Source organism: Geotrypetes seraphini, chromosome 1 (assembly GCF_902459505.1).
Source record: "Geotrypetes seraphini chromosome 1, aGeoSer1.1, whole genome shotgun sequence".
Lineage (NCBI taxonomy): Eukaryota > Metazoa > Chordata > Amphibia > Gymnophiona > Dermophiidae > Geotrypetes > Geotrypetes seraphini.
Genome location: NC_047084.1, coordinates 210,621,368 through 210,647,909, shown reverse-complemented (window position 1 = coordinate 210,647,909; position 26,542 = coordinate 210,621,368). Strand labels below are relative to the sequence as shown.

General features: G+C 41.7%; 1 protein-coding gene across 2 annotated transcripts in view; it reads left to right on the top strand.

Moving 5' to 3' along the window:
* Nucleotides 1–26,542, top strand: part of TMEM165 (transmembrane protein 165) — a 74,143-nt gene that overhangs the window by 1,734 nt on the left and 45,867 nt on the right. For both annotated transcript variants that reach the window (XR_004539523.1, XM_033945257.1), the window contains exon 2: nucleotides 19,458–19,689. Coding sequence is in view for 1 of the 2 variants with exons in the window: in XM_033945257.1 (XP_033801148.1) it covers nucleotides 19,458–19,689 (232 nt within the window). In the remaining variant the exon portion in view is untranslated. The remainder of the gene's footprint in view (nucleotides 1–19,457; nucleotides 19,690–26,542) is intronic.

Sequence of the window (26,542 nt, the reverse complement as noted above, 5' to 3'; positions counted from 1 at the left end):
GACAGTGGACCGAGCCCAAAAAGTTAGAGTACCCCAGAGATATCATTGCCTACCTGCATAATTTTGCCGACAAGGATAAGATGGTGAGAAAAGCCAGAGAATTGGGTACTTTTGAGTGGAAGACACACAAGGTGGAAGTATTTCAGGACTTGTCGGCGATTACTTTGCAGCGGAGACGGGACTTTTGCCCGATAGTGACGATCCTGAAACAGAACAACCTGAGGTATCGGTGACTCTTTCCCTTTGGGTTCATTATTATTAATGGAGCCCACAAGAGAGTTACTACTGTAGCGGAGGCAGGAACGTTGTTGCATAAAGAAGGGATGCTGAGCGCGGAAGACCCCCACCCTGGGGAAGCCAATGGCTAAGAAAATGGAGAGGTTTCGATGGAGAGAGAGTGCAGTGCGTTCCCGGCGGCAGGGGTCTGGAGGTCGGGAAATCGTGAAGGCAGATTGCATGAATACCTGAGGAGGAGTGGAGAGAGATTGGCGGAGGTTCCTTGCCTGGCTGTTTTTGGCCATATTGGGACACTGCAGTGAAATGTACCTTTGGGTTAATATTTTTTCAGTGTGTCTGAGGTTGGATGTGATGGGTTTCTGGTATTGGGGGGAGTGCATGTGGTGATTGTGTGGTGAAACTGGAGGAGGAAGGAGGAGGGGGCAATGGGATTTGGTGGGGTTACATGAAGTCATGGAGGGGATGAGGAGAATGTGGGAGTGGGGGGTGGGGATGGGGTAGAGGTAGGTAACGGCAGGATTCTTAATGAGTGGCATTGGATTGGGAAGGAGAGGGGGACTGTTGTGGGTTTGTTTGTCAATGACACAGGGGGAGGGGATAAAGTAAGGGTGGGTAGCTTTAATGTTAAAGGTCTTAATATGCTCCGCAAATGTCAACTGCTATTAAAGGAGTTGAAGAGATTGCGGATTGATATCAGTTTTGTTCAAGAGACACATTTTGTGAAATCTGGGGAGAAATTGATACAATATAGAGAATATCCACATAGAATTTGGGCTTCTAATAAGAAAGAACAGAAAAGTGCTGGGGTGGGTATCCTGTTTGCTCAGCATCTCCAGATCATACCTGAGCAAGAATGGAGGGATGGGGGGGGGGGGCGTTGGGTTATCTGGGTGGGGCAGGTTAATGGGGAATTGGTAACTTTAGTGAATCTCTATTCTCCTAATTCCAAGCAGGGTCTATTTTTGGATGAAGATTTGGCCAAAGAACTGTTCAAGCTCCGATTTGGATGGATGTGAGTTGGGGAGTCCCGAGTGTTGGTGCCCGCTATTGGAGATTGTTACAGGATCCTTTGATAGTACACAAGGTTCAGCAGGTTATTTTAGACTTCCTGGAGCATAATAATATCTATTAGTACTCTCCAGTAATGATTTGGGAGAGTTTGAAAGCTGTTCTTTGGGGAGAGCTTATTTCATTGGCTATTCATAAGAAAAAGACCAATCTTCAGAAGGAGTAAGCCCTGAGGGTGTCCCTTTGACAATTAGTTGATCAACATAAGGGGGGCGTCAATTAAGTTTAGGATTCAGGAAGTTAGGGAGGAGTTGGGGAAATTAGAAGATGAGGTGATTACATTTAACCTTGAGAGACTTCGCTTAAGGTTCTTTGAGTCTGGAAATCGGGCTGGTAAATTGTTAGCGCACCGCCTTAGACTTAAACACAATCAAACATCATGGCTATTAAAGATCCCACGGGGTGCGATGCTGACAGCTGAGGAGGCCATTCAAAGCGTTTTCAGGAATTCTATCAAGAACTTTATACGCCTGAGAGTCAGGGGTCTGAGGAGGCCATTGGGAAATATCTAGCGGACTTGGGCTTGGCATCCTTGATGGAGGATGAGGTGCAGGGGTTGGATACTGATATTTCTCTGGAGGAGGTGCAAAATGCGATTAGACAGCTTAAATTGGGGAAGTCCCCAGGGTTGGATGGGTTTATTTTATAAGAAGCTTTCAACCCTGGTGGCTCCACTATTGGTGCGGGTCTATAATAATCTGAGGGATGGGGCACAACTGCCTTTCTTTATGCAATTAGTGGGTATAAGTTTTCTTAAACCTGAGAAGGATAGTTCCCAGTATAGGATCTATAGACCGATTTCACTGCTGGGGATAGACATTAAAATCATGGCTCATGTGTTGACAGATAGATTATCCGTACATATGCCTGAGCTTAGCCGTCCTGATCAGGTGGAGTTTATAGGTGGGGAGGCAAGTAGCTGATGGGATTCGTAAGGTCTTGAATTTGGTGTGGTAGGCCAGGTGCAATGGGGCCTCTTGGGTAGCTGTGGCGGTTGATGCTAAAAAGGCTTTTGACAGCATGGATTGGCAGTTTATGGCAGCGGTACTTTGACTTATGGGGCTGAGGTCACGTTTTATCTCTTGGATACTGTCTTTGTATAATACACCGATGGCATGAGTTAAAATTAATAGGGTATACTCCTCTCTGTTTGAACTTCGGAGAGGGGCGAAGCAGGGCTGCCCTCTATCGCCTCTGCTCTTTGCTTTGGTGATGGAACCACTTGCTCAAAAGATTAGGCTGTCAGAATACGGGGGTGCGTATTCAGGGCTGTGAACACAAATTATCCCTGTTTGCTGATGATATCTTAGCTATTGTGGAAGGGTCGGAGTGCTCGCTTACAACTTTTCAGGATTTGATGTCGGAATATGGGGTGTTGTCTGGATTCAAGGCTACCCTAAGACAGAGATCTTGAATATCTCAGTTCCTGAGACGGATATTCTGGGAATAAAGAGCGCTGTTCCTTTCTGGTGGGTTAAGGGGCCTATTCTCTATCTCAGTATCCAATTGAGGGTGGATTAGCAATCGTTGTTCCAACTTAATTATGTTTCCTTGGTAGTGGCACTGTCTAGGGATATGGATAGATGGGATAAATTATACGTTTCTTTGGACACATGGAAGTAGTCTGGATGATGATTTTCCTAAATTTCTGTACTTTTTTCAGGTATTGCCTATTGAAATACCTAAACATATTTTTCAGCGATGGCATAGGAGATTGTTGCTATTTGTGTGGGGCAGTATGTGACCCCGAGTGGCATGGTTTGCAATGTTTAAGTTTAAGGCGGAGGGGGGTTTGGGTATCCCTCATTTGGAGCATTATTATCATGCGGTGCAGTTACGGGCTGGGGTTGAATGGCATGCTTCTCCAAAGAAGTTGTGGGTGCAGGTTGAACAGGGTTTGTTGAACAGTTACTTTGGGGAGAGGTCCCTAGGGTCTATGATGTGGGGGAAACTGGGGAAAAAGGATTTTATGGCCATAGATAATCCGTTCACTAGGTGGACCTTGCGGATTTGGAAAGGGGATGCACAAAAAGTTGGGTAAGGTAAAGGAGTGCATCATCTTCCTCTGAGGTATGCTTCTGATTTTGTTCCGGGCAGGGAGGGGTGGGGGGGGGAGATATTTAAGAGGCGGGAGAAGAAAGGGTTGCAGTACGTTGGTAAATTCTTGAAGGGAGAAGCTATTTGAACTTTCCCTGTGTTTCAGTCTCTTTACCAGCTGGAATCTAGGGATCTTTTTTCCCTATTTGCAAGTAAAAAATTATCTTGTCAAGTTTCATCAGGTGGATCCTACTACATATAAGCGGTCTGAGTTTGAACAGCTGTTAGGGGCCCAGTAAAACGAGGTTGTATATGGGTGCATTGGGATGGGGGAAGGAAACCCTCGTACTTACTGGCCTGGGAAGAGGATTTGGGGAGGGTGTTCTGGTATAGCGGTATGTCTAAAAACTCAACTGTTCCTAAAGTATCTAGACAACTGACCCACTCATCTTCTTTCTCCTCCATAGTGATTCCTCTGCCTATTAATCTCTTTCTCCTCAACAATGCATTTCCGGTCCTATTAACTCTCCTCTTCTCCCCTCTTAAATTCAATCAATTTGTACCTCGCTTAATCTATTGTAAACCGCATAGAACTTAATGGTATTGCGGTATATAAACTGTTATTGTTATTATTATTATTATTTGAGGATGAATGGGAGAGAATCGCATATCGGATGCACCATCTGGCAGTAGCGCCTGTTTTGGTGGAAATTGCTTTTAAACTGCTGGTAAAGTGGTATATGACCCCAGTTATTTTGAGTAAAATGTCTGCCACCAGCTCTGTCACCTGTTGGAGGGGGTGTGGGCAGAGGGGAAAGTTTATTCATATGTGGTGGAGCTTTTGGGGGGGCAGGTGTTTGGGTATGTGGGGGCATTACTTCAGATACCCTTAGCGGAGCGGGTGGAATTAGCGGTATTGGGGATACAAGTGGGGGGAGTTGATGATACTCAAGATAAATTGGCCCAGTTGGCGTTTACAGCAGTGAGGTTGATTGTGGCTCACTATTGGTTAAAGCCCCACTACACCTACCTTAATTATGATGAGGGACAAATTGGGATGGGTGTGTGAACTCTACAAGATTTTGGCCTTGTTGACACGGACATGGCAGCAATATTTGGCTGTTTGGAGCAGTGGAGGGTTTGGTCAGGGGGGGTCTGATCAGGGCTGATTGGCTGGTTATTGGTTTTATTTGGGGATTTTGTCTGTTCTACCATGGTTCTAATTTACATATAACTTTTTTGCCTTGGTTGTAATGAGGATTGTGAAATTGTTGGGGGATTTGGGTTTGTGGCTTATAGCCTGTTGGGGGGGGAGGGGGGTTCACTAAGTGGGGTATTCTTTGTGGGGTATTGGGGGGGTATTCTGTATTATTTTTCTGGCTTGTTATACGGTTTTTGTGAGTGTTTCTTATTTTAAATAAAGAATTACAAAAAAAAAAAAAGAAATGTATGTTTGTTACTTCCCATCTGTCAAACTTCTAGGAGCTTCCTTCTGCTTGTAAAAGAAGAAAAAATTATCAGTTTATTATGAAAAATTGACAAATTCTGTTCTCAAAACCATCTATGCTATCTTTGATTTGGTGGAAATTTTAAAGTCCATTATTCCTTTCTTTGCATTGTATGCTTCTGTCTTTGCATTGTGAAGGAATACATTTCAATACAATTTGCAGCCGTCTGTACCATGTAATTTAATAGCCCTCTGAGCTATTTTCTGCATTTTATCTGTAAACGTGAGTTCATTGGTATGTTTTTCTTGTGTGTAACTGGACAGGCTGATTAGTGTTATGTAGAAGAACATTTAGTTTTTCTGAGGAATTTGTAAGTATGTCTCTGATATAGGGTCATTTCTCCACCCACCTTCATTCCTGTTAAGAAATCTTCTGGGACCTTGGATTCACTTCCTGGGTTACTAGCACTGATGGTGCTCCAGGTTATGTCTAACAGATAAATGAATGCCCTTGGTATTTACTCTCTTTGAGGGCTACCAACATGCCAGATTTTCAAGAGATAAGAGAGATCTGCATGCCTAACCTCCACTATATGCAAATCTTACTCATGCATATTGATCAGGGATATCCTGAAAACCTGACTCACAGCAATCTTCAAAAATGTGGTTCGGTGCTTGGTTTTTTAAAAATTTTTTTGTCTCTTCCAGGGTTGTGTAAATGAGCAAATTTTGATATTTATCAGAATAAATGATTCTCAAAACAGCAGACTGTATTTAAGCAGCAGCTTGTTCCACATTGGCTGTAGCTGTTCAGGAAGCAGTAGGGGTTATGAATTCAGTTCCAGGCTATTTGCTCTCCAAAGAGTCTTGCATGGCCAGTTCTGAGCCTTGAGGTTATTCCCTTTTAACTGGAGCTTCTATGCTTAGTTTGTCTTCTGTTAGGTAGTTTCATTCCAGTCCTCTCCAGTCTCTGACTCTTGATGGAATTGTCTCACTTTAGTTTGGGGAGTAATCCTAGATTCACAGCTTATTTTTCAACCACAATTACCAGTAAATAGCATAATACAAAAATACTTTCTTGACCCTTTAATTGGCAGATGGTGAAACAGCTGCTTTATGTAACATGTTGAACGAGAGCAACAATGCCAAGTAACAAGCATTTGGAGATGCAGATTTCCCATAAGAACCATGAGCAACAATGCCAAATAAAGGGTAAAATTGAAACAATTGAGAGCTGTATGTGCACATATTGTTCATAAAGTGCACAATGCTTTTATTGTAAGCCACTTAGGGTTTAGATCAGGGGTCTCAAAGTCCCTCCTCGAGGGCCGCAATCCAGTCGGGTTTTCAGGATTTCCCCAATGAATATTCATGAGATCTATTTGCATGCACTGCTTTCATTGTATGCTAATAGATCTCATGCATAATCTTTCAAAGCCCATCTATGTCTAAGCACAGTAGTTGAGGTAATTTGAAAACGCTTGGATGAAGAATTATTTTACCTTCTACAGCAGAAACAGCTTTTAAATGAATTTGAAGAAAAGGTCTAAACATTCTCAACAAAGAGTTGCTGAAATTTATTCAAAGATGCATATTAAGGGAAGTCTTAAACGTTTTGAATATCCTCAAGGATAGTGCCAAGTCCATTATTTGAAAATTGGCAACAGAATGGCACCACCAAAATACTGGCTTGAACAGATTGTCAGTCCAAACTCAGTTGCTGAGCAAAAAGCTACAGTGGTCTTTGGCTGAGATGAGAACAAATAAACTGATTAATAACATCAAGATAACATATAGGCCATGCTTGTGAAGAAAGCCACTGCAAAGAATGAATTAGTGGGCTCTCCATGCATGTGGGTGAATGCTTTGTGATCCAATAAGGCCAAAGCGGAACTTTAAAACCCTGGTTATATTAAAAGGGGTATACAATTAATACATGAAATCTTTCTGGGTTCAGTGTAAACAATGCGTGATGTTAAACAGCACATCCCCCTGCTAACAATATGCTTATGGTTAAAGCATAATAATAATAATTTATTCTTATATACCGTCAGACCACAAATGGTTCTAGGTGGTAGCAGGTAAGGCTGAACATCTAGCGAATATACAGTTCAAAAAGATACATCAATTTCTAGAATGTACACAATATATTTTATATTTATAAAGCAATTAGGAAGCTTGGGTTACAAATTTGTCAAATAATTGTGTCTCTAATAGTTTACTAAAAAAAATAGGACGAGACTCCTGCATGCGCATGATTTTGCCAAACCAGGCATTCATTTTGGCTGCCTGGAAAGAGAGTTCTCTCAAGAAATCTGATGGCAGCATCATGTTATAGGTTTGCTTTGAAGCAGTGGGGATGAGAGTCTTTTAAAAAAATCTGTGGCATTGCTTGAAAGACTGCAGTCCACAGAATATCTGTAAACAACTTGAAGGACTATTCTGCCAAGAAGATTAGGCAAAATTGGATTGTCCTGCTGTGCAAAGTTAGATGTTTAATCTTCAAAATAAATCTTTTATTAAGTACATACAGAACAAACAAAAAACACCTTCAACTTTCAATAATCCACCCCCCAAACAGTAACCATATAAGTATCTAACAATTCCCAAGGCACTCGTAAATAAGGTGAAGTAAAATGCCTGTTGCCCTCTTACTTGTGTGGACCAGCAATGATCTCCATCGCTTAGTCTGCATTTATTTTTTGTTTAATAGGAGTCCACAGCAATCAGTATCTAAGTTATACATGCTGATATTTTTGATCGTGTACCGTGTAGCCAAAAACCCCTGCTATTGCTGATCTAGCAGTGTATCCTGCAACTCAAATGCCCCAAACTTCTGAGTAGCCACACAAATCTTTCTTCTGGTTTGAGTCTAGCAACACAAATAGCTGACACTATTCCACTCCCCCAATGAACTTTTCAAATACAGCTGGTAACCGCCATTAGTCTGCTAAAGTTGTAATGCACAATTTGAAATGTTGCAGTGCATATTGCAAATGTAACCATGGGCAGATCTGATATCAGGAAGATCAAACTCCTCCCCCCCTTAAGATTTGAAAAGTCTTAATCTTCCCATCTTGCACCCGCTGCCACAAAAACCATTTCTATCTGAATTGGATGGGACACAAACATACCAGGATATAATCTTTTTAGAAAAGAAAGAGATAGTCAAAAAGGTGGCGGAGTAGCTTTCTCCAATATTGGTCCAGAAGCTAAGCTAGATTTGACCAGGTCTAGTATACATGGGCCAAAAATTGGGAAAAATCGCTTCAGGAGAAAAGGAGGAATAACTTCATGACTGGTTCCTTTGGTGTTTATTGAATTAAGGCATCTCTTAATTTCTTGAAGGGTTGGCAGAGTGAATTATAAACATTTAGAAAATGGGAGCGTTAAGGGTTTGTTTCCTGCAGTAGCATTACATATCCTATCACAGGTTGAAACTATTCCAGAGCCTATCTCCTCTTAACTTCATCCTATGCCTTCTCATTCCAGAGCTTCTGTACAAATAAAAGAGACTCAACTCATGCACATTTACGCCACATAGGTATTTAAACATCTTTTCTCCTATAAATGGTTTCTCATATAAATGGTTTTTCAGGGGGTAACCCACCACTTGACTAAACATTCTTTTTTTTTTTTTTTTTTGTTATTTTGCAAACATTTATTAAGTATCCAATTGCATAATTGTTTTTGTGACGCATTAAAACTACTATTTTTAGAAATGGGCCACGTATCTGATACATTGTGTTTCTTTTTTTTTTTTTTAGTTCAAAATTTTTATTGAATTTTTGAAAATACAAAAAGTGATGCGAATAAGATGCAAAATGTAATAAGGAGATGCAAAGAAACTAAACATATGCATCTGGAAGATAATAAATATAAAAAATTTATGCAAATAACCCAGCATCAATAAAGGGTGAAAGAAAAGAAGAAAAGAGAAAGGAAGAGAAATGAAGGCTATGAGTAAATAGTCAACAGAAGTCGGAACAGTCAAGGAAGAGAATGAGATTGAGATTGCATAAAGGTGTCCAAATATTGCCAAGGAGATTTTAGAGTGGAGGTCGAGGTAGCGAGTCTCGATAGTCTTGATATATGCAATTTCTCAGAAGCAAATTGTTCGTATCGATGATAAAGACAGAGTGAGTTCCACCAAAAAGTGTAATCCAGAAGAGAGGCTGATTTCCAGTTTTTAAGAATGTGCATAAGGGCCAAGGCAAACATCGTGTCAATCAGCTTAGGAGGACAGATCGAGTGAGCAAAATGGGGATATTGTGAGCGCAAGATAATCATGTCAAAATGGAGATCGTGAGGACATAAGGTAATAGCCTTTATAGTTTTCCAGATACGAGACCAGAAAGATTGGAATGCGGTGCAATGAAATAACATATGATCCAAAGTTCTTTCGGCAGATATAAGAACATAAGAAGTTTCCTCCACTGGGTCAGACCAGAGGTCCATCACGCCCAGCAGTCTGCACCCGCGGCGGCCCATCAGGTCCATACAATGCCAGCAATTAGGATCCGGTCTCAGTTTCGCCTTCCACTTATGATGAGGAGTCCAGACAGCTTGCCACATGAGGAAATACAAGGATTGGGAGACTCTGGATGAGAGGAGCGGTCGATTGGTTTTGGTCCATAGAGTCATCCAGTCAACAGATGAAATCAAAATAGTGAGCATGGAGGACCACTGTTGTAAGTCTGAAGAGGAGAGCATATAACGATGATCCCGAAGAAGTTTGTAAAACAAGGATACAGCTCCTCCACAAGAAAGGGCTTTGTCGCTCCACTGGTATAGAGTGTGAGGAGAAGAAGAGGAAACAGCTTGCAGATTGAGAGAGACAATAGCTGAGGTAAGTAAGTTCCATTGAGAGTAGTGAGGTTTGAACAGAGGGTTAAGAGAGCAGAAGGTAGAAAAAGGGATGATCAAATTATTATGGAGAAGTTGACCAACCATCCAGAAGCCAGCATTTTGCCAGTATTTCCAGCAAAAAGGTTTGCCGTTATGTGTAAGTTTTGGGTTATTCCAGAGAGACATAGTATGGCAGTCAAAAGAGGAGAATTCCGCTAGATCATCCAAATATCGTATAGCATGTTGTGTCACACCCAGTAAAGGATAGCATTTCAAGCGACGGGGAATATTCATAGTACAGAGGGCTAACAAGGGACATGGTTGACAAATATGTGTTTCCATTTCCAGCCAGAGAGGGAGATCATTTGGAGGCTGAGGTCTAATCCAACAGGTACCATATTTTGCCAAAGAAGCCATGGAGTAAAACTGAAAGTCAGGAAGGTTCATGCCGCCATTTTCCTTGGAAGCATTCAATTTGGAGAAAGCTATACGAGGTCTTTTATTGTTCCAAATAAAAGAGGAGAGTTTGCGATTAATCCAGTGAAAAAGGGATTTATTAATTCTAGAGGGGAGCATGGATAGAATATAATTTAGTTTGGGGGCTAAGGTCATTTTAACTGATGCTATTCTGCCCCACCATGAAAGAAACATTGGGGACCAGTTAGATATAGCCTTATTGACAATGAGTTTAACTTTGGAAAGATTTAGATCCATGACAAGGGAGGGGTCTTTATGGACCAAAATTCCCAAGTATTTGACAGCAGTATGTGACCAATGAAATGGAAAGGAATCTAAATCAGATTGTGAGATAAGGTCATTAAGAGGGAAAAGTTCTGATTTTTCCCAGTTAACAGAATATCTGGAAAGCAAGGAGTACTCATTGATAATATTAATAAGCACGGGGAAGGAATGGATCGGATTACGAATGAAAAGAAGTATATCATCTGCATAAGCAGCAATTTTAATTTGCCTACTAGAGGTGGAAATACCGTCGATAAGGGAGCTTTGACGGATGGCAATCAACAGTGGTTCTAAAGCTAAGTTAAACAACAAGGGTGAGAGTGTCGAGTGCCTCTGTGCAAATAGAATTTCTTAGATAGATTATTATTTATCCAGTCTTAGATAGATTTATCCAGTCAGTGAAATATTCGCCAAAGTTGAACCATTGAAGAACCTGGAGGAGAAAAGGCCACTCCACGCGGTTGAATGCTTTTTCCGCGTCAATGGCCAATCCAACCACCGGTTCGGAGAGATGTTTGACATGAGCTTTGATATGATGAAAAAGGCGCAGGTTATCACCGATGTAACGGCCTTTTATGAATCCAACCTGATCTTTGTGAATCAAGGTGGCTATAACTGTATTTAGACGAACGGAGAGAATTTTGGCCATGATTTTATAATTAAATTTAGAAGGGATATGGGTCTGTAGTTCTTAACCAATGTGGGATCTCTGTTGGGCTTTGGAAAAACTATTATTGTAGCCTCAGCAAAATTATATTGCTTCTCCGGAGTGAGATGAATGAAGTTGTAGTAATTTAGCATGTAAGGAGCTAAGGAGGGGCCAAATAATTCGTTAGTAAATCCATCAGGGCCGGGAGTTTTGTTCTTGGCTAGGAGGGATAGTGCAGTGAGAATTTCGGAAGACGTGATAGGAGAGTCTAAACTAAGTTTGGTTGCTTCATCCAGTTTAGGGTGATCAATGGTGTCCAGGAAATCATGGAAATTGGGTGTTTGTGGAGGAAGTTCTGAAGAATAAAGATTAGTATAGAATGATTCAAATTGTTTTAAGATTGCATCTGTGGAAGTAACCGTTTGGTCTGACGCGGTGTGAATAGAGGAGATATTGGTTTTTGCCTTTTTTGTGTTAAGATATCTGGCGAGGGGCTTACCCATAGTGTTATCTCCTATATAATGTCCAGAAGCCAGCACAAACAAATCTTTCCTAGCTCTGGAAGAAGAGAGACAATTATATTCATATTTCAATTTCAATAATTGTTGGTAAATAGAAGGGTCGTAAGAGTGTCCCGACATGTGTGTGATTCAAGTTGTTTAATATGGGCTTCTAAATCTTTTTCTTTCTGCAATAAGATTTTATTTTTCCATGCGGAGAGTTTAATAAATTCACCTCTGAGGGAGGCCTTGTATGCTTCCCAAATGGTGGAGGGACAAATTTCGGGATCTTTGGAGTTAATAGCAAAAAACTCTGAGGTGAAGGATTTTATTTTGTCAACTATATCGGAATCTAATAGCAAATGATTATTCAACCTCCACGCCGGGGATCTGGAATTGGAAGACTGTAAGGTTAGATGTAGGGAGAAAGCTGCATGATCAGTCAAAGTTATTGGGTGCAAAAGTGCAGAGGAGAGGGCGTGAACGAGTTGGGAGGAGATCAGAAAGTAATCAATTCTGGTGTAAGTCTGGTGGGGTGGAGAGAAGTGAGAGAACTCCTTGCCTTTCGGATGTAATAATCTCCAGGGGTATTGTAAGGAAAAATTTGTTTTGAGGTTGATCAACTCTTGATAAGATTTAGATTGAGAGGGCTTACAAGAGGAATAGCGATCTAAACAATAATCTTGTATTTGGTTGAAGTCTCCTCCTATAATCAAGGGATAAGAATTAAATTCAATAAGGATGGCCTGCAGTTCACGAAATAAATCTGGGTGGTCCAAAACAGGGGCATAAATATTTAAGAATACATATTCCACTGAGTGTAACACAACATGTGCCAAACACCATCTTCCCTCCGCATCAGTCCTCTGTGCCAGAATAGTTATGGGGAGGTTTTTATGAAAAAGTATGGTTACACCATTTTTCTTTCTGTTGGAAGCAGGGGACGAGATAGAAGAGGAGTAACCGTTAATGGAGAATTTAAATGAAGCAGCAAAGGGAAGATGGGTTTCCTGAAGGAAAACCACATCAGGATGTTTGGAATTGATGTAATTAGAAATTTTTTTCCTTTTGATGGGGTGATTTAGCTCATTAACATTGAATGACAATATGTGTAAATCAGCCATAATCAGTAGAAGAGAATATGCAAACAAGTATATGCAGATAGAAAGAATACCAAACAATACCGTTCCAAAAATACCCAGTCTTCAGAGTAGAGAGAGAGAAAAGGAGAGACAGGGAAGATAAGAAAATACAAGAAACACATAGCATGGAAATATGAGACAAACACATGCTAGATGTGTGTAAACAGAACAGTTTATGGGTGCTCCTGCAAGAGAGAGTGAGAGATGGCAGGAGTGACAGAAAACAGCTCCACACCATTTCAAGAAGTTAAACATTTCCGTTCTAGCCTGGAAAAGGAAAATGACATCTGATGTTCAGGTCATAGCGTTCTTTACAGAAAAGATGAATTCTTTGAGGTCCTCCGGTTCAGTATATGAGGTGGTGCGATTGTTGTATGTGACTTTCATACAAGCCGGATACATAAGACCATATTTAGCTCCAATGTCTTTAAGGTCTTGACGGTGAGAGAGAAATAATTTCTGTTTTGATGCAGTGGACTTCGCAAGATCAGGAACGATGTAAAGCTTTTTGCCTTGGTAGAGAAGCTGCTGATGTGATTTGGTAGCATTCATGATTTGCAGCACATGAGGGAACCGCAATACCTTCGCGACAATTGGCCTGGCAGTGGCTTGATGTGCAGTCAGATGAGACGGGACCCGGTGAGCACGCTCTATTGCGAGCGGGGTTGTGAAGGTGAGGCCCAATATTTTCGGGAGGAGAGAGGTGAGGAAGGCAATCATGTCGGATCCCTCAGACGATTCAGGTATCCAGATAATTCGTAAGTTATTCCGGCGACTGCGATTGGCGATATCCTCAAGATCCCATTGGAGGGTAATTATCAGTTTTTCATGCTTGTCCATGAGGAGAGATTTAGCTTGTAGCGTAGCTGTTTGCTCTTTTAAAACGTCAAGGCGATGTCTAGCATCTACGAACTGAGAGTTGAGTGATTCTAGCTCCTCACGCACCATTTTAGTTGCCTCAACTTGTTCCTGCATCACTGATTTGAAAGAGCGCATTTCTCGAATCATAATGTCGAGTGGCGCCATTTTTTCCAGCGATTCTGTCTTTGGCCGCTTACCGCTCAGAGGCTGAGTAGGGGTAGAGTCGCCTTTGGAGTTTTTCGGCGGCGACATGAGTTAATGGAGCCTGCTACAGGGAAAGCAGAGAGGCGTTGTAAAATATGGCTGGAACGCGCAAAAATCAGGAAATCGGTGCGGGTGTGGAGGAGCAATCATTCCATGCGTTCGTTCATGTCGCTTAGCAGGCTCCGCCCCCTTGACTAAACATTCTTATACACATTTTGAATTTAAACATCTATATCATATCTCCCTTCTCCTGCCTTTCTTCTAAAGTATACAGATTGAGATCTTTAAGTCTGTCTTCATATGCTTTATTACGAAGACCACGCACCATTTTAGTAGCCTTCCTTTGGACCAACTTCATACTTTTTATATATTTTGAAGGTGTGGTTTCCAGAATTGTACACAATATTCTAAATGAGGTCTCACCAGTCTTATATACAGGGGCATCAATGCCTCCTTTTTCCTACTGGCCATACCTCTTCCTATGCACTCTAGCATCCTTTTAGCAGCCGAAAGATCAGCGTTGATGACATTCCCATGAGGCAGTGATTCTCCGATTCCAGCTACTGTAAGAGAGCTGAGGCAGGGTTCAGCACATTCCCAACATGGGTCAAAGTGAGTAAAGGCTGTCAGTCTGCGAGGATTTGGGGGAAGGTGCCTAAATTTCCAAGTTTTGAAGGTTTCTGCATGTCCCCTCTGTTTCCTCCACCTGAAAAATCCTAAAATTGTTGTTTTTAGAGTTTGCTGACTGTGAAGAATATTGCAATTTTGGTGTGAATTTCTTAGTGGTGGCCATCTTGGATTTTTAGCAATCTTCTTTTTTTTTTTCACAGGCTTCCTGCTTCTCCAAAACTGCATTTGTTGCCTCAAAACTTGTTGGGATGGAGTTTTTGGGCTCTCCTAGTGTGAATTCTTGCCAGGATTGCATGCTTCTTGCACCTCAGGAGCGTCCTTATGCCACATGGCGCAGCTGGGAGTGGTGGCAGCGCAAAGTTTGCCCCCTCCCTTATTAAGCAGGTGACTAAATTCTCAGGTAGCCCAGTGGGGTGACCTTCTTTGTTTTCAGGGCTTGGCACAGCTGATAGTTCCATGCACAAAGTGCAGCCTAAGAAACACAAGATTGTCATCTAAGGGTGACTGTGTCCCAGAAGCTGGAGGCCTCCTCGGACTTTATGAAATTTGTGGAATGAATTTCACAGCAGGCATTCTCGCCCCTGCATAGACCGCTCTGCCTCAGATAATTCTCTCAGCAGCATTGCTTCTATGGGCACGTCTTCTAAGTCAGCCGCTGTTCCAGCGCTGCCTGATCCTGATCAGGGTGATCCTTATGATCCTTATTCTCTGGCACAGCACTCCCCGGGACGGTGACCAAGGTCTGTATTCTGGCTCTTCGGAGCCCTCTAGAGCTTTAGAACCAGGAGACGATCCCATGGTTCTGCACTTGTTTAAGTCTGCGACTTTGCTGGATCTTATTTCCTGAGTCTTTGCAGGAGTTGAATTTGGTCACTCAGCCAGCTCCATCCACTTCTTCCTCATGGCTTTGTGGTATGCACACCCAGATATAAGCATTTTAATTTCAGAGCAATATGACTCTCTGGAAGATGCTCTTAAGATAGCGAGGGTTTCAGGTTTATTTAAAAATTTGATATACTGCCGTATTAAAATTCAAAGCGGTTTTACATAATATAAAAACAAAGTATAATAAGAACGTACGTTAAAAACAAATTACAAATAATGCTACAAACAATCATACGCACTGACAAACATCAACATCGATACAAGATGGAGAAGGGCAGAAATACAATTTGCACAAAGTGAAAGAGGGAGAGAGGGACCAAAACAAAAGGAAGGGGAACAAAATATAAATAGTCTAGAATAATGTAAAATAAGCTAAAATGATTAAAAAATGGCAAGGAACAGATTTCCTTTACCGTCCTCAGAAGGACTATTATACACCGAATGTATCTTTAAAAAGAAAGGCCTTCAAGTTACTTTTAAATTTATCAAGGGATGTAATTTCTCTTATATAATTTGGCGCTGAATTCCAGATGGTAGGGGCCGTAACAGAAAAATGCTAGTGCGCATAGTGTTAATGTATCTTAAAGAGGGGATAGATAGCAAGTTTTGATTAGATGAACGTAATGTACGATGGGGGTGTGTGGGGGGGTAGCCTGTTAATAAAATTAGGTTAGCTGGAAGTTATGGTTTCTTAAGTCGGTAACATTATTTTATAAAAAATTCGATGATCAATAGAAAGCCAGTGAGCATTGATCAAAAGAGGTGTAGACATTGGGACACTAGATCATCTGTTGTTCTATTGTTAATTGATACTTAGCTTCTGGAGGTCAATATGGGATAAAATTAATAATATTTTGGAATCATCAATTCCTTTAACTTATGGGGCAGTCATTTGTGGTACAATATTACATGTTAAACCCTCTTTAGATCAATATAGAGGTCGTCTTATCCTTAATGACTGGAATAGCCATCCAGATGATCACCCGAAATTTGAAGAAATCTGATCGTTTAAATTTTTCATTCTGGTGAGCAAGTCTTTGCTCTAGTTATAGATTTGAAAGAATAAATGCTGAAAATTTAGGACATGGTAATATATTTAAATTAATCGGTGGGCCCATTGGCATCTTATGTTACCTCATTGTAATTGTTGACTGTGAATCAGTTTGTGCTTTACTATGGTACATATCCAGGGCAGGGGGGAGAGGGATTCTTTATGTCAAATTGATTTTTGAATATTTATAATTGGGATGGGTGTGAAGATATCATTATTCAGAATAGATAGGATATTTATGATAATATATGTTTGTGTTATACGGAATGATAATTGGGTGGATGGGTGGGGGGGAAGGATGATTATGAACATGAGAAAGATGAATGTGCTTTTATTGTATTACTGTGAGTTGCATTGGTTGTATTGCACTGTTGTAGTTTTGAAAATTAATAAAGAATTAAAAAAAGAGGTGTGACGTGATTGTATTTAAGTGCTTTTGAAATAATTTTAATGGAAGTATTTTGAATAATTTGAAGACGTTTTATTTCTTAGTGATTCCTTTGTATAGTGCATTACTGTAATCTAAGCATGAAATAATGAGCGAATGAATAAGAATATTTAATGAAGATTGATCTAATAGGGTGGCAAGAGATCTAATCATTCGAAGATGATAGAAACATTTCTTAACTACTGAGCGTATTTGTTCATGGAACAAGAGTTTTCCGTCGAAAGTAACACCGAGAAGTTTAATAGAGGTGACTATCTGAAGAGAAACTGATTTTATTGTTATGGGGCAGGGAAGAGTAAGACCTTCCTTGACTGGGAAAATCATTACTTTGGTTTTGCTGATGTTGAGGGCTAGCATATTTGTGCTTAACCAATGGCTTATTGGTTCCAGTTTCAAATTAATAGACGAGATATCTGCAGGGTTGTCCAAATCAACAGGGTGGGTAAGTTGAATATCATCCGCGTAAGCGAAGATAGAGAACTCAGTGGATAGAGGGCCATGTCTTGTTTGTACCCTCTGGCACAGGAGTGCCAGCAGCTTCTGGGCCTGCCTTGAGTGGGTTCTTTGGTTGCACAGGTGACTAAACGTATCTCTCTTCCCAGCGAAGTTAGTGTGGTACTTAAAGATATGCAGGACCACCATGTGGATGTAGTTCTCCAGAGGCTTTTTGATATAGCTGCTTTTGGCATAGAGGCTGCTTCGATGGCATCCTTTGTCACACACACCTGTCTGTCTCGGCTGCGCACCCTGGAGAGTGAGGCTGTTGATCCTTCTCCTCAACTCCTTTTGGCTGGGGGTGATTATGTTGTTGATGCTTTATATGATCTTATGCGGGTACTGGCTAAAATGTCAGCGTACACTATTTCTGCTCGCTGGATGCTCTGAATCCAGCAATGGCTTGGTGAAGACCGATGCCAGTCTTCGGGGCTGGGGAGCTCACTGCAATCGTCCCATTCAGTGTGGAGCTGTATTCCACTCCTATTTCCATGGTGCTTGCTTTTTTTTCAGGTGGGCCTTGATAAAGGGCTTACTATGGCTTCTCTGCAGGTCCAAGTCACTGGGCTCTCATGTTTCAGAACTCAGGACTGTAGTCCTTCCCTGGTGTCTCACCCTGACGTGGCCAGATTTCTGAAGGGCGCTTTTTGTATGAAACCACCATTCCCTTTGTGAGACCTTAACTTGGTTTTTCTCTGGCCTCACCAAGGCTCCTTTTGAGCCTCTGAAAGATGCTTCTCTCTTGGGACCTGACACTGAAGGCAGTTTTTCTGGTCACCATTACCTCAGCGAGATGTGTCTCTGAACGCCAGGCTCTATCTTGTAGTTAGCCTTTCTTGAGGATCTCTGGGACTAGGATCTCTGTCCACACGATTTCTTCGTTTCTACTGAAGGTGATGTCGGTCTTCCATGTTAATCAGGAAGTGCATTTGCTTGTTTTTCAGCCTATAGGTTCTAAGCCGCAAGCCGCATTTTGCAGAAATTGGATGTCCGAAGAGTTCTTTTACGTTAACTGGAGGTCATTAATGACTTTCGTCTCCGACCATCTTTTTGTGCTGACTCATTCTACTAAGCGGGGTGCTGCTGTTTCCAAGGTCACTATTTCTAGGTGGATACGTAAGGTCATTTCATTAGCCTACATTCTATGTGGTAAACAGTCTCCTGTGTCTGTTAAAGCACATTCTACCTGAAGCGTGAGCTCCTCATGGGCTGAGGCTAAAGCATTCTCCCTTGAGGAGATCTGTAAGGCAGCTACTTGGTCCACTCTGCACACTTTTGCCAAATTCTATAGAGTCTTCAGGGTCTTCAGTCTTGATGGTCAGTGCAGTCAGCCCACTCTAGCTTTATAGAACTGGTTTTGTATGTCCCACTTGTCTAGAATGTCTCACCTACTGGAAAAAGAGATTATGTATTTATCCTTGTAAGCTGTTTTTCAGTAGATAAGTGAGACATCCTAGATTCCCGCTCAGTCCTTCCGGCACCTGCCTACTGTCTCAGTCTGTTTATACCTCTCCAAGTTGATTCTTGGATGTCAGTCAGCCCATGGGCTGGGAAGAATCTGTATATATGTTCCTGTTTTATGCAGGGGGGTCATTTCTGAGCTCCTTTGATGCATTTGTTGGCTGTTTGCAGTTAATGTTCGCATATTAATTCTTGAGCAGAACTGTTTATGGACTTGATTGCCATGGATGTCTCTACTTCCTGTTTTGTGAGGTGGCTCTCGGTGCTTGGGTACTAACTGAAGGTGAAGCCAGAGAGCACAGTGAAGTAGAGCAGAGTCACAGAAAAAATATGGAGTGGATTCCTTCTGCATATGGCTTGTGGCCATTGGGATACACTCCACTTATATAGAATGTTTTGCCTGTCTACTGGAAAAGAACTTACCAGGGTAAGTACATAATCCCTTTTTTTATGTTTACATATTAGAACACAGGCTCAAGGCTCTGAGCTGATGATCACAAAAGTGCCACCTCTTATTCATATTCTGTTCCAAAATATTTCCGAAGGCAAAGCTATACTTCATAAGGACAATCATATCACTATTGTGTTTACTCTTTAAACACATCTGCTTTATGTCTGCCTTTCACTGGATCATTTATCTTCCTTTTTTGTGCTCTTTTTGCTCAGAGAGCTATAAAACGATTATGGATATTATGGGTACGGTTCCAGAACTGTCATTACTGTTACTAATTGTTTTGTTTTGTTTTTAACCAGGTACAGAAAACGCCCACACAGCTTTCTCCAGTACTTTCTGAATATGTGGAATCCATTGCAAAGGATAATCTGGGATTTATCCATGCCTTTGTGGCTGCAATATCTGTCATCATTGTTTCGGAATTGGGGGATAAGACCTTCTTCATTGCTGCTATTATGGCAATGCGTTATAATCGCCTCACTGTGCTGGCTGGGGCGATGCTTGCCCTAGGACTCATGACATGTTTATCCGGTGAGCGCATTTCACTATATTTGTTTACAGAGAAAACTTTGCTCAGTTAGCCATTTGTTCAATAATAAAACCCTCCATGGTAGCAGCTAGGAAATAGAGAAAGGTCTCAGTCTAAAACAGGGTTGCTCAATTCTGGTCCTCGAGATCTACAGGCAGGTCAGATTTTCAGGATATCCACAATGAACATGCAAGAGAGAGATTTGCATACCAAGAAGGCAGTGCAGGCAAATCTCTCTCATGTATATTCATTGTGGATATCCTGAAAGCCTGGCCTGCCTGTAGATCTTGAGGACCGGAATTGAGCAGCCCTGGTACAACAGTTTATTCGATTTTGCAACAGGCAGCTTTTCTCTGTGGCTAAACTCTTGCTCCAAACATGAGTTGATTATATTTCAAAGCCATCTCTCCTGTCTATTGGTGCAGTCAGGGAAAGAATTTTAGTGGTGTGTAAAAAAAAAAAAGAACCAATGCTAGGAAGTTCTTTTTCACTCAGAGGGTGGTGGGCACCTGGAATGCGCTTCCGGAGGTTGTGATAGGACAGAGTACACTACGGTGTTTTAAAGAAGGATTGGATAAATTCCTGAAGGATATGGGGATTGAGGGATACAGATAGAGGTAGAGATAGGATTATGAAAGGATATAGATAGAAGCATAAAGGGGAATAAAGGGTTTTAGATAAGGATCACCTTACAGGTCATGGACCTGACGGGCTGCCGCGGGAGTGGACCTCTGGACGCGATGGACCTCTGGTCTGACCCAGAGGAGGCAACTTCTTATGTTCTTATATAAACCAGGATCTTTAGATTTTAAATGATATATTTCTAGTGCAATGTGTCTAGTAGTCCCAAATGCTAGGATTATGCATCTGAACCTGCATGTTGCTTGCAGAATGATTGCACTCATCTTTCAACTCCACCTCCTCCCCAGTAGGCTGCTCCTGTCCCCTCAGTTTTTCTTCTGCAAGCAAGTTGCTTAGATGTGTTTCTGATCTGATCTGAATTTTTTTTAATTTTTGGGTTTGTTTTCTTTTTTTCTTTTTTAAGTTCTTTATTGAAAGATTTTGAAGACAATAACAATGCAGAAAAACAGGAAATGGGAGGTTAGAGCCACTATTGATCCATAAATCCATAAGAAACAAACTCTGCCGCCATCCCCCCCATACAAAGATCCTCTTCCCCGAATAACGAAGAAGAAAGCCCACTGAACCTCGCCCCCCCAAAAAAAAGGGGGAAGTATACAATCCAAGAAATACTCTTTCTAAAAGTTCCATCCAAGTGATAAAAGGGTCCCAGACTTTATTAAAAAAGATGTCAATCGACCAGATTTTAAGGCAGTCAGTTTACATTACATTAGTGATTTCTATTCCGCCATTACCTTGTGGTTCAAGGTGGATTACATAAGAATTGTTATGATATTAAGAAGTACATAAGGAATAGTCTGAACATTTTCTAATTTGCTAAGGAGTAGATAGTATTGCAAGTGAAGCTTAGGACATATCTAGTTGTGTTATATTGGTTTTATGTATTTTTTGAAGAGTAGGATTTTTGTTTCTTTTTTGAAGATTTTGTAGTCTGTGGTCAAAATCAGCAGATTGGTGAGTTGTCTGTCCAGTTTCGCTGCTCTGGTGGCCAGTAGGTTGTCATACAGTTTTCTTTGTTTGACATTTTTGGTTTCACGGGTGTGTGACTAGTGTGTGGGTTCTCCTGTGTCTGGTTGAGGTGGATTGAATTAGTCGATTATTCCAGTAGGTTGGGCTGTCTCCGTTTATAGCTTTAAATAGTAGGCAGTTGAATTTGAAGTGTACTCTGGCTTGTATTAGGAGCCAGTGTGTCGTGGTATGCCTCTATGATGTCATTAAAAAAAACCCCTATATTTCCCCGCATTTAGGCTGCCCCATGTATAGGCCGCAGAAAAGGGCAGCCTATGTTTAAAAACTGGAAGATAAGCCGCCCCATGGTATTAGCCGCGGCTTATCTTCCGGTACCTCCCTCTTCCTTTTTCAATCATCCCCCTCCCCCCGTACCTTTGTCGGGGCCCCCTCGCTGGACGGCGTACAGCTCGGGTCTCCAGCGGTGCAGAGCAGGCAGTTGCGATCGCTTCGGCACTGCTTGCTGAATGGCAGGTCAGCTCTCGTGAGAACTGACGTCAACCACTCGGCAAGCGGTGCGGGTGCAGGCCAGATGCCGAAGAGATCGCAGCTGCCTGCCCTGCACCTCTGGAGATTCAAGCCGTGCGCCATCTGATGTCCAGTGAGGGGGCTCTGAAAAAGGTACAGGGGAGAGGGGATGATTAAAAATTGCTGCATAGGCTGCCCATTTAATTAGGCCACATCCCATAAACGGGTTTGTAAAGCCCATGTATAGTCCGTGGCCTATATATGGGGAAATACAGTAATCCAATTTACAATAGACAGTCTCCAAAGAAGGGGTGATAATTTTTTCAAATTTCTAGCCAAAGCCAACCTAGCTGCCACAAAAATGCATGAAGCCAATTTGTGTGTAGAGGGTTGAACCCCTGGGAGTCTAACATTCAGCAGATGACATTCTGCTTTAACTGGATACCGTAATCCGGAAAACTGTGGGGAAAAAATGGCTATCCAATAACTGCAATTTAGGGCAGGCCCACCATAAATGATACATTGTCCCCTGACCATCACAAGCTCTCCAACAGTCTCCAGTCCCCAGATGGTACAAGGTGTGCAAGCGGGCAGGAGTATTATACGAGCGATACAAAATTTTGTGTCCATTCTCTGTCAAGTTGCTTGCTGTGGAGACTTTAAGCAAATAAAAAAAAATGTCTCCCATTGCTTTGGTTCTAATGTAATCTGCGTCTTTCTCCCAGTGTTGAGTATAATAAGAGAGCAGCTCATGATGAGCTCCCCCTGCATAGCGACACTGAACAGAAGTTTCAGTTTGAAGAAGGCGGTTTTTCTAAGTCCTCTTCTGAAGAGAAGAACACTGGGTACAGGTTTCTAGGTGATGCTCTGGTCCCAAACACTGGAGACACCAGCGATGTGGGTCAGTCACAGAGAGGGGCCGGGCACAGCGACCTCACTTCTTAAATTCCGTCTGCGGGTGTGACATCGACAGGAAGACCGCCTTGGCAAAATCGAAGTCCTTAGGGAGTAGATTCGGTATATAAAATGAAGATTAGATTAGAGAGAAAAAATAGATTTTTTTTTTTTAAAAAACTGGAGGGTAAACTAAATGAAATAAAGAAAAATAACACAAAAATGACTGAAAAGTCACTGACACAAGAGCGGGAAGGCAAAAAAGTTTTCAACAGCCTTTGAAATGCGTTGTCTTAGCTCCGCAGAAACTAAGAAATTGAGGAACCACGCGCCTACGTCAGGCAGGAAAGCATTCATGTATGCGCGGTGCGGGCTGATTGCAAACTTTCTAAAATTTAAAGTTGCAATTCACTTTTCAATTGTCGGTACCGGGGCAATGTCAGTGACATCACCCATGTGTGAGAATATGCTGTCTGCTTGTCCTGGGATAAAAGTGGATTTCGGGTCTTTTGACCACCTCACCTTCATTGTTACCCCAGACAGTGACTACCAGGACCTCTCGGGATAAATAGGTCTGGTCCCGGTCACGCCTCCACATAACTGTGCAGCCTGCACTCTACCCCTTAGTGGAAGAACCTGGGGTGAAATGGCTCCAGATTCTGGAGACCCAAGCAGATCTGCAGCTGTATAGGGGGTTTACTGCAGCAGCAGGGAACCCCCCAGAAGCAGTCAATATTAAATGGAAAAGTGTGCAATCTCCTGCTGAAGAATGTCCCCGCAGGGTGAATCCACAGCACTAGGGCAAGACCTGCGCCAAATATAAATTTAAGTGACTAGAATTTAGAAAAAAATAAATCACGAGCAGAAGAGACAAGACCCTACAGCTAAGGCTATAGGAAACGAAACTGGGTGAGTAACAGGAGATGATCACAGAAGGAGGGGCTAGAATTTGATTTTGAGTTCCCTACAGTTTAAGGCTGGAAGAGATAAATAACTCTATGGTGTAGATTCCAGAGGTATTGTACAAGAACTAGCCTTGCTTAATCACCCCTTTCAGGGAAAGAAATACTACAAGTGATAAGGGCACTAAAATCATGCACAGCCCCAAGATTTGACAGGTTCTCTCCAGAATTTGTATAAAATGCTGTCCCTATCAATTAGCGACCCCCCTCTTAGTGTTCTACGAACACACACAGAAGCCCGGCATGCTTCCCAGATATGCTAACGAGGCTCTCATTACCCTAATACCAAAGCCAACAAACCTAGTGATGAGGTTGAATCTTACCAGCCAATTCTTTATTAAATATAGACATAAAAATTTTTGTATGTGTTTTGACCGTCTGCCTAGCTCCTATACTGCCCACCATAATAACCATGGAACAGGTAGACTTTGTTAAACACAGACACTCCATATTGAATGTTAGACATGTCCTACTAGCTATGTCTCAAGCTCAATGACAACAGCAGCCTGGCCTTTTAGTGTGTCTTGGTGCCGCCAAGGCATTTGACAAAGTTAATTGGCACTATCTATTCCAAATATTAACTTATATTGGGATGGACGGGTGGTACTTTAATTCCATTACAACACTGTACACTGAACCCAAGTCATTTGTACTGGCCAGTGGGGTGCGAACAGCTGATTGGTCAATGGGATGGAACCGCTGATTCACACCCTATTGCGAGATGATGAACTTGTGGGTTTGTCAGAGGGGCCCTCAGCTTTTGCAGGTGACCTCCTTACCTTGGCAAATCCACAACAGTCTTTACACGGAGCCCTAGAAATTCTGGACAAATTTCAGCTCTATTTGGGCTTAACTTTAAACAAGCAGAAATCATTAGCTTTTAGTTACAGAATTCTGTTTGTGACCACTGGGAGAGCCCCTTCCCTTTACAGTGGGCAAAACATCACCTGGTATATTTGGGAGTAAAGATACCTCAGGTTGAATAAGGACCCTCTTTTGCATAAAACAATCCAAAAATTGAAGACATGGTGTACATATCCACTTTCTTTGCTGGGGCATATAGCCCTCTATAATATGCTGGTACTAGGTAGTACCCGAGTGGTTATATTTGTTACAGATGCTCCCAGTAATGCTGATTCGCAAACTTGCAAGCATATTTACCAACATAATAAATCTTTGTCAGCATACTTGTGGCGAGACTGACGCCCTAGAATACCACTGTTCACTTTAATGTTACCTAAAGAACAGGGGGGCCTGGGCTTACTGAGTATGTCAAATAAGACATATTAATGACTGGTTTTATAATACCAAAAGAAAAAGCTGATCTTACGGACAAGCCTACGTCAAATACCCACGGTCAAATATCAGGATAAATATTTCACAGGGCAAATGACTGCAATAAAAAATACCTTCTGTGCATCTTCAATCTAGCAGAGTGGGTGTGGAAGAGATGGTTAGAAGAAACCAAAAAGAACACTGTGGAGTGACGATATTCCTGAAATGGACTTTATTATGTCAAAGTTCCAAAAGTACAATAAGGCAATCCACATAAAAATAAAATGATCCACATAAAAAACCTAAAGGACCTAGTTCGCTGAAAGCGTAGGACCCAACACGGTCCGTGTTTCGACAAGATAGTCTTTTTCAGGGGTCCCTGAAAAGTCCTATGGTGGTAAACGCATGGAAAAACTTGATATGTGGAGACTTGTTAAAAAAAAAAAAAAAAAAACCCCGCTGGAAGAGATGGAATGGAAGAGATGTTTACCAACAATTTACTCTAAGATAAGTGTGATTGACTGTTCAAGTATATTTAAATGAAACAAAAATTTTTTATTGCAGTCATTTGCCCTGTGAAATATTTAGCCTGATATTTGACCATGGAGTTTTTTAGACCGAGGATGTGTTTGCCTCTTCAAATGGGTACTTGAAGTAGGCTTGTCCATAAGATCAACTGCTTTCTTTTGCTTATCTGGTGGACACTGAGATCTAGGTTCTCGAGTACTGTATATTTCTCTCACACATTGCTATATTCTGAATGTATTTCATTCTATATTTTGATATTTAAACATTCAATTGGAGTTTTTTTTCTTTTTTTCATGGTTTTGTAATACTACATACTTCTCTGTGACAGAGGTGGAATGTGCCTCCTACCATCCCTATCACTTCAGCTACTTGCTACACACCAAGAAATTGGCTGAGTTCACGAAGCTGGAGTGATGTCTTTTTTGCCAGCCATGAGATTGACCTGGAAATAACTATGTAAAATGCTGGCAATTTCTCCACAAGTTACTGCTTGCCTACCCTTGGTGGGCAACGGGAGCTTCTGTCCCAGTATGAATCGGGCGTCTTTTCAATCTTGGGTGCAGAGGGGACTAATCTGTGTCCCACGCTATATCTTCAACAGGGACTCCACTTAGTTTTGAGGAATTACACAGATCTTTCAAGCTCCTGGCAAAAGACTGTTACGCATAAATCCAATTTAGATATTTTTTAGCAGAAATATCATCGGTGGCATTAATGGAGGAAATGCAGGAGAAATTGTTGGAAGCTGTATGCCTTACGGCTCAAATACAAATCTTGCTGAGATTTCATCTTAAATTTCTCCAAGAACTAGCAGGAGATTTGAATTATGCTGGAGTGGCTCATAAGTGGTCTCAAGATCTACAAGTTTCTATAATATCTGAAATGATAAAGCAGGGCATCAAATATGAACATAAGTACCTCCTACAAGCTACTGAGAAAGAAAGGAATTACAAATTTATTTTGCAAACATTCTCTGCCCCCCAAACAGGGCGTACCAAGCAAAGATTTGCTCGGGGGGATTACTGCACCAAGTGTTTGCAAGCCCATGCTAGCCTGGGCCACATATTCGGCTTTGTCC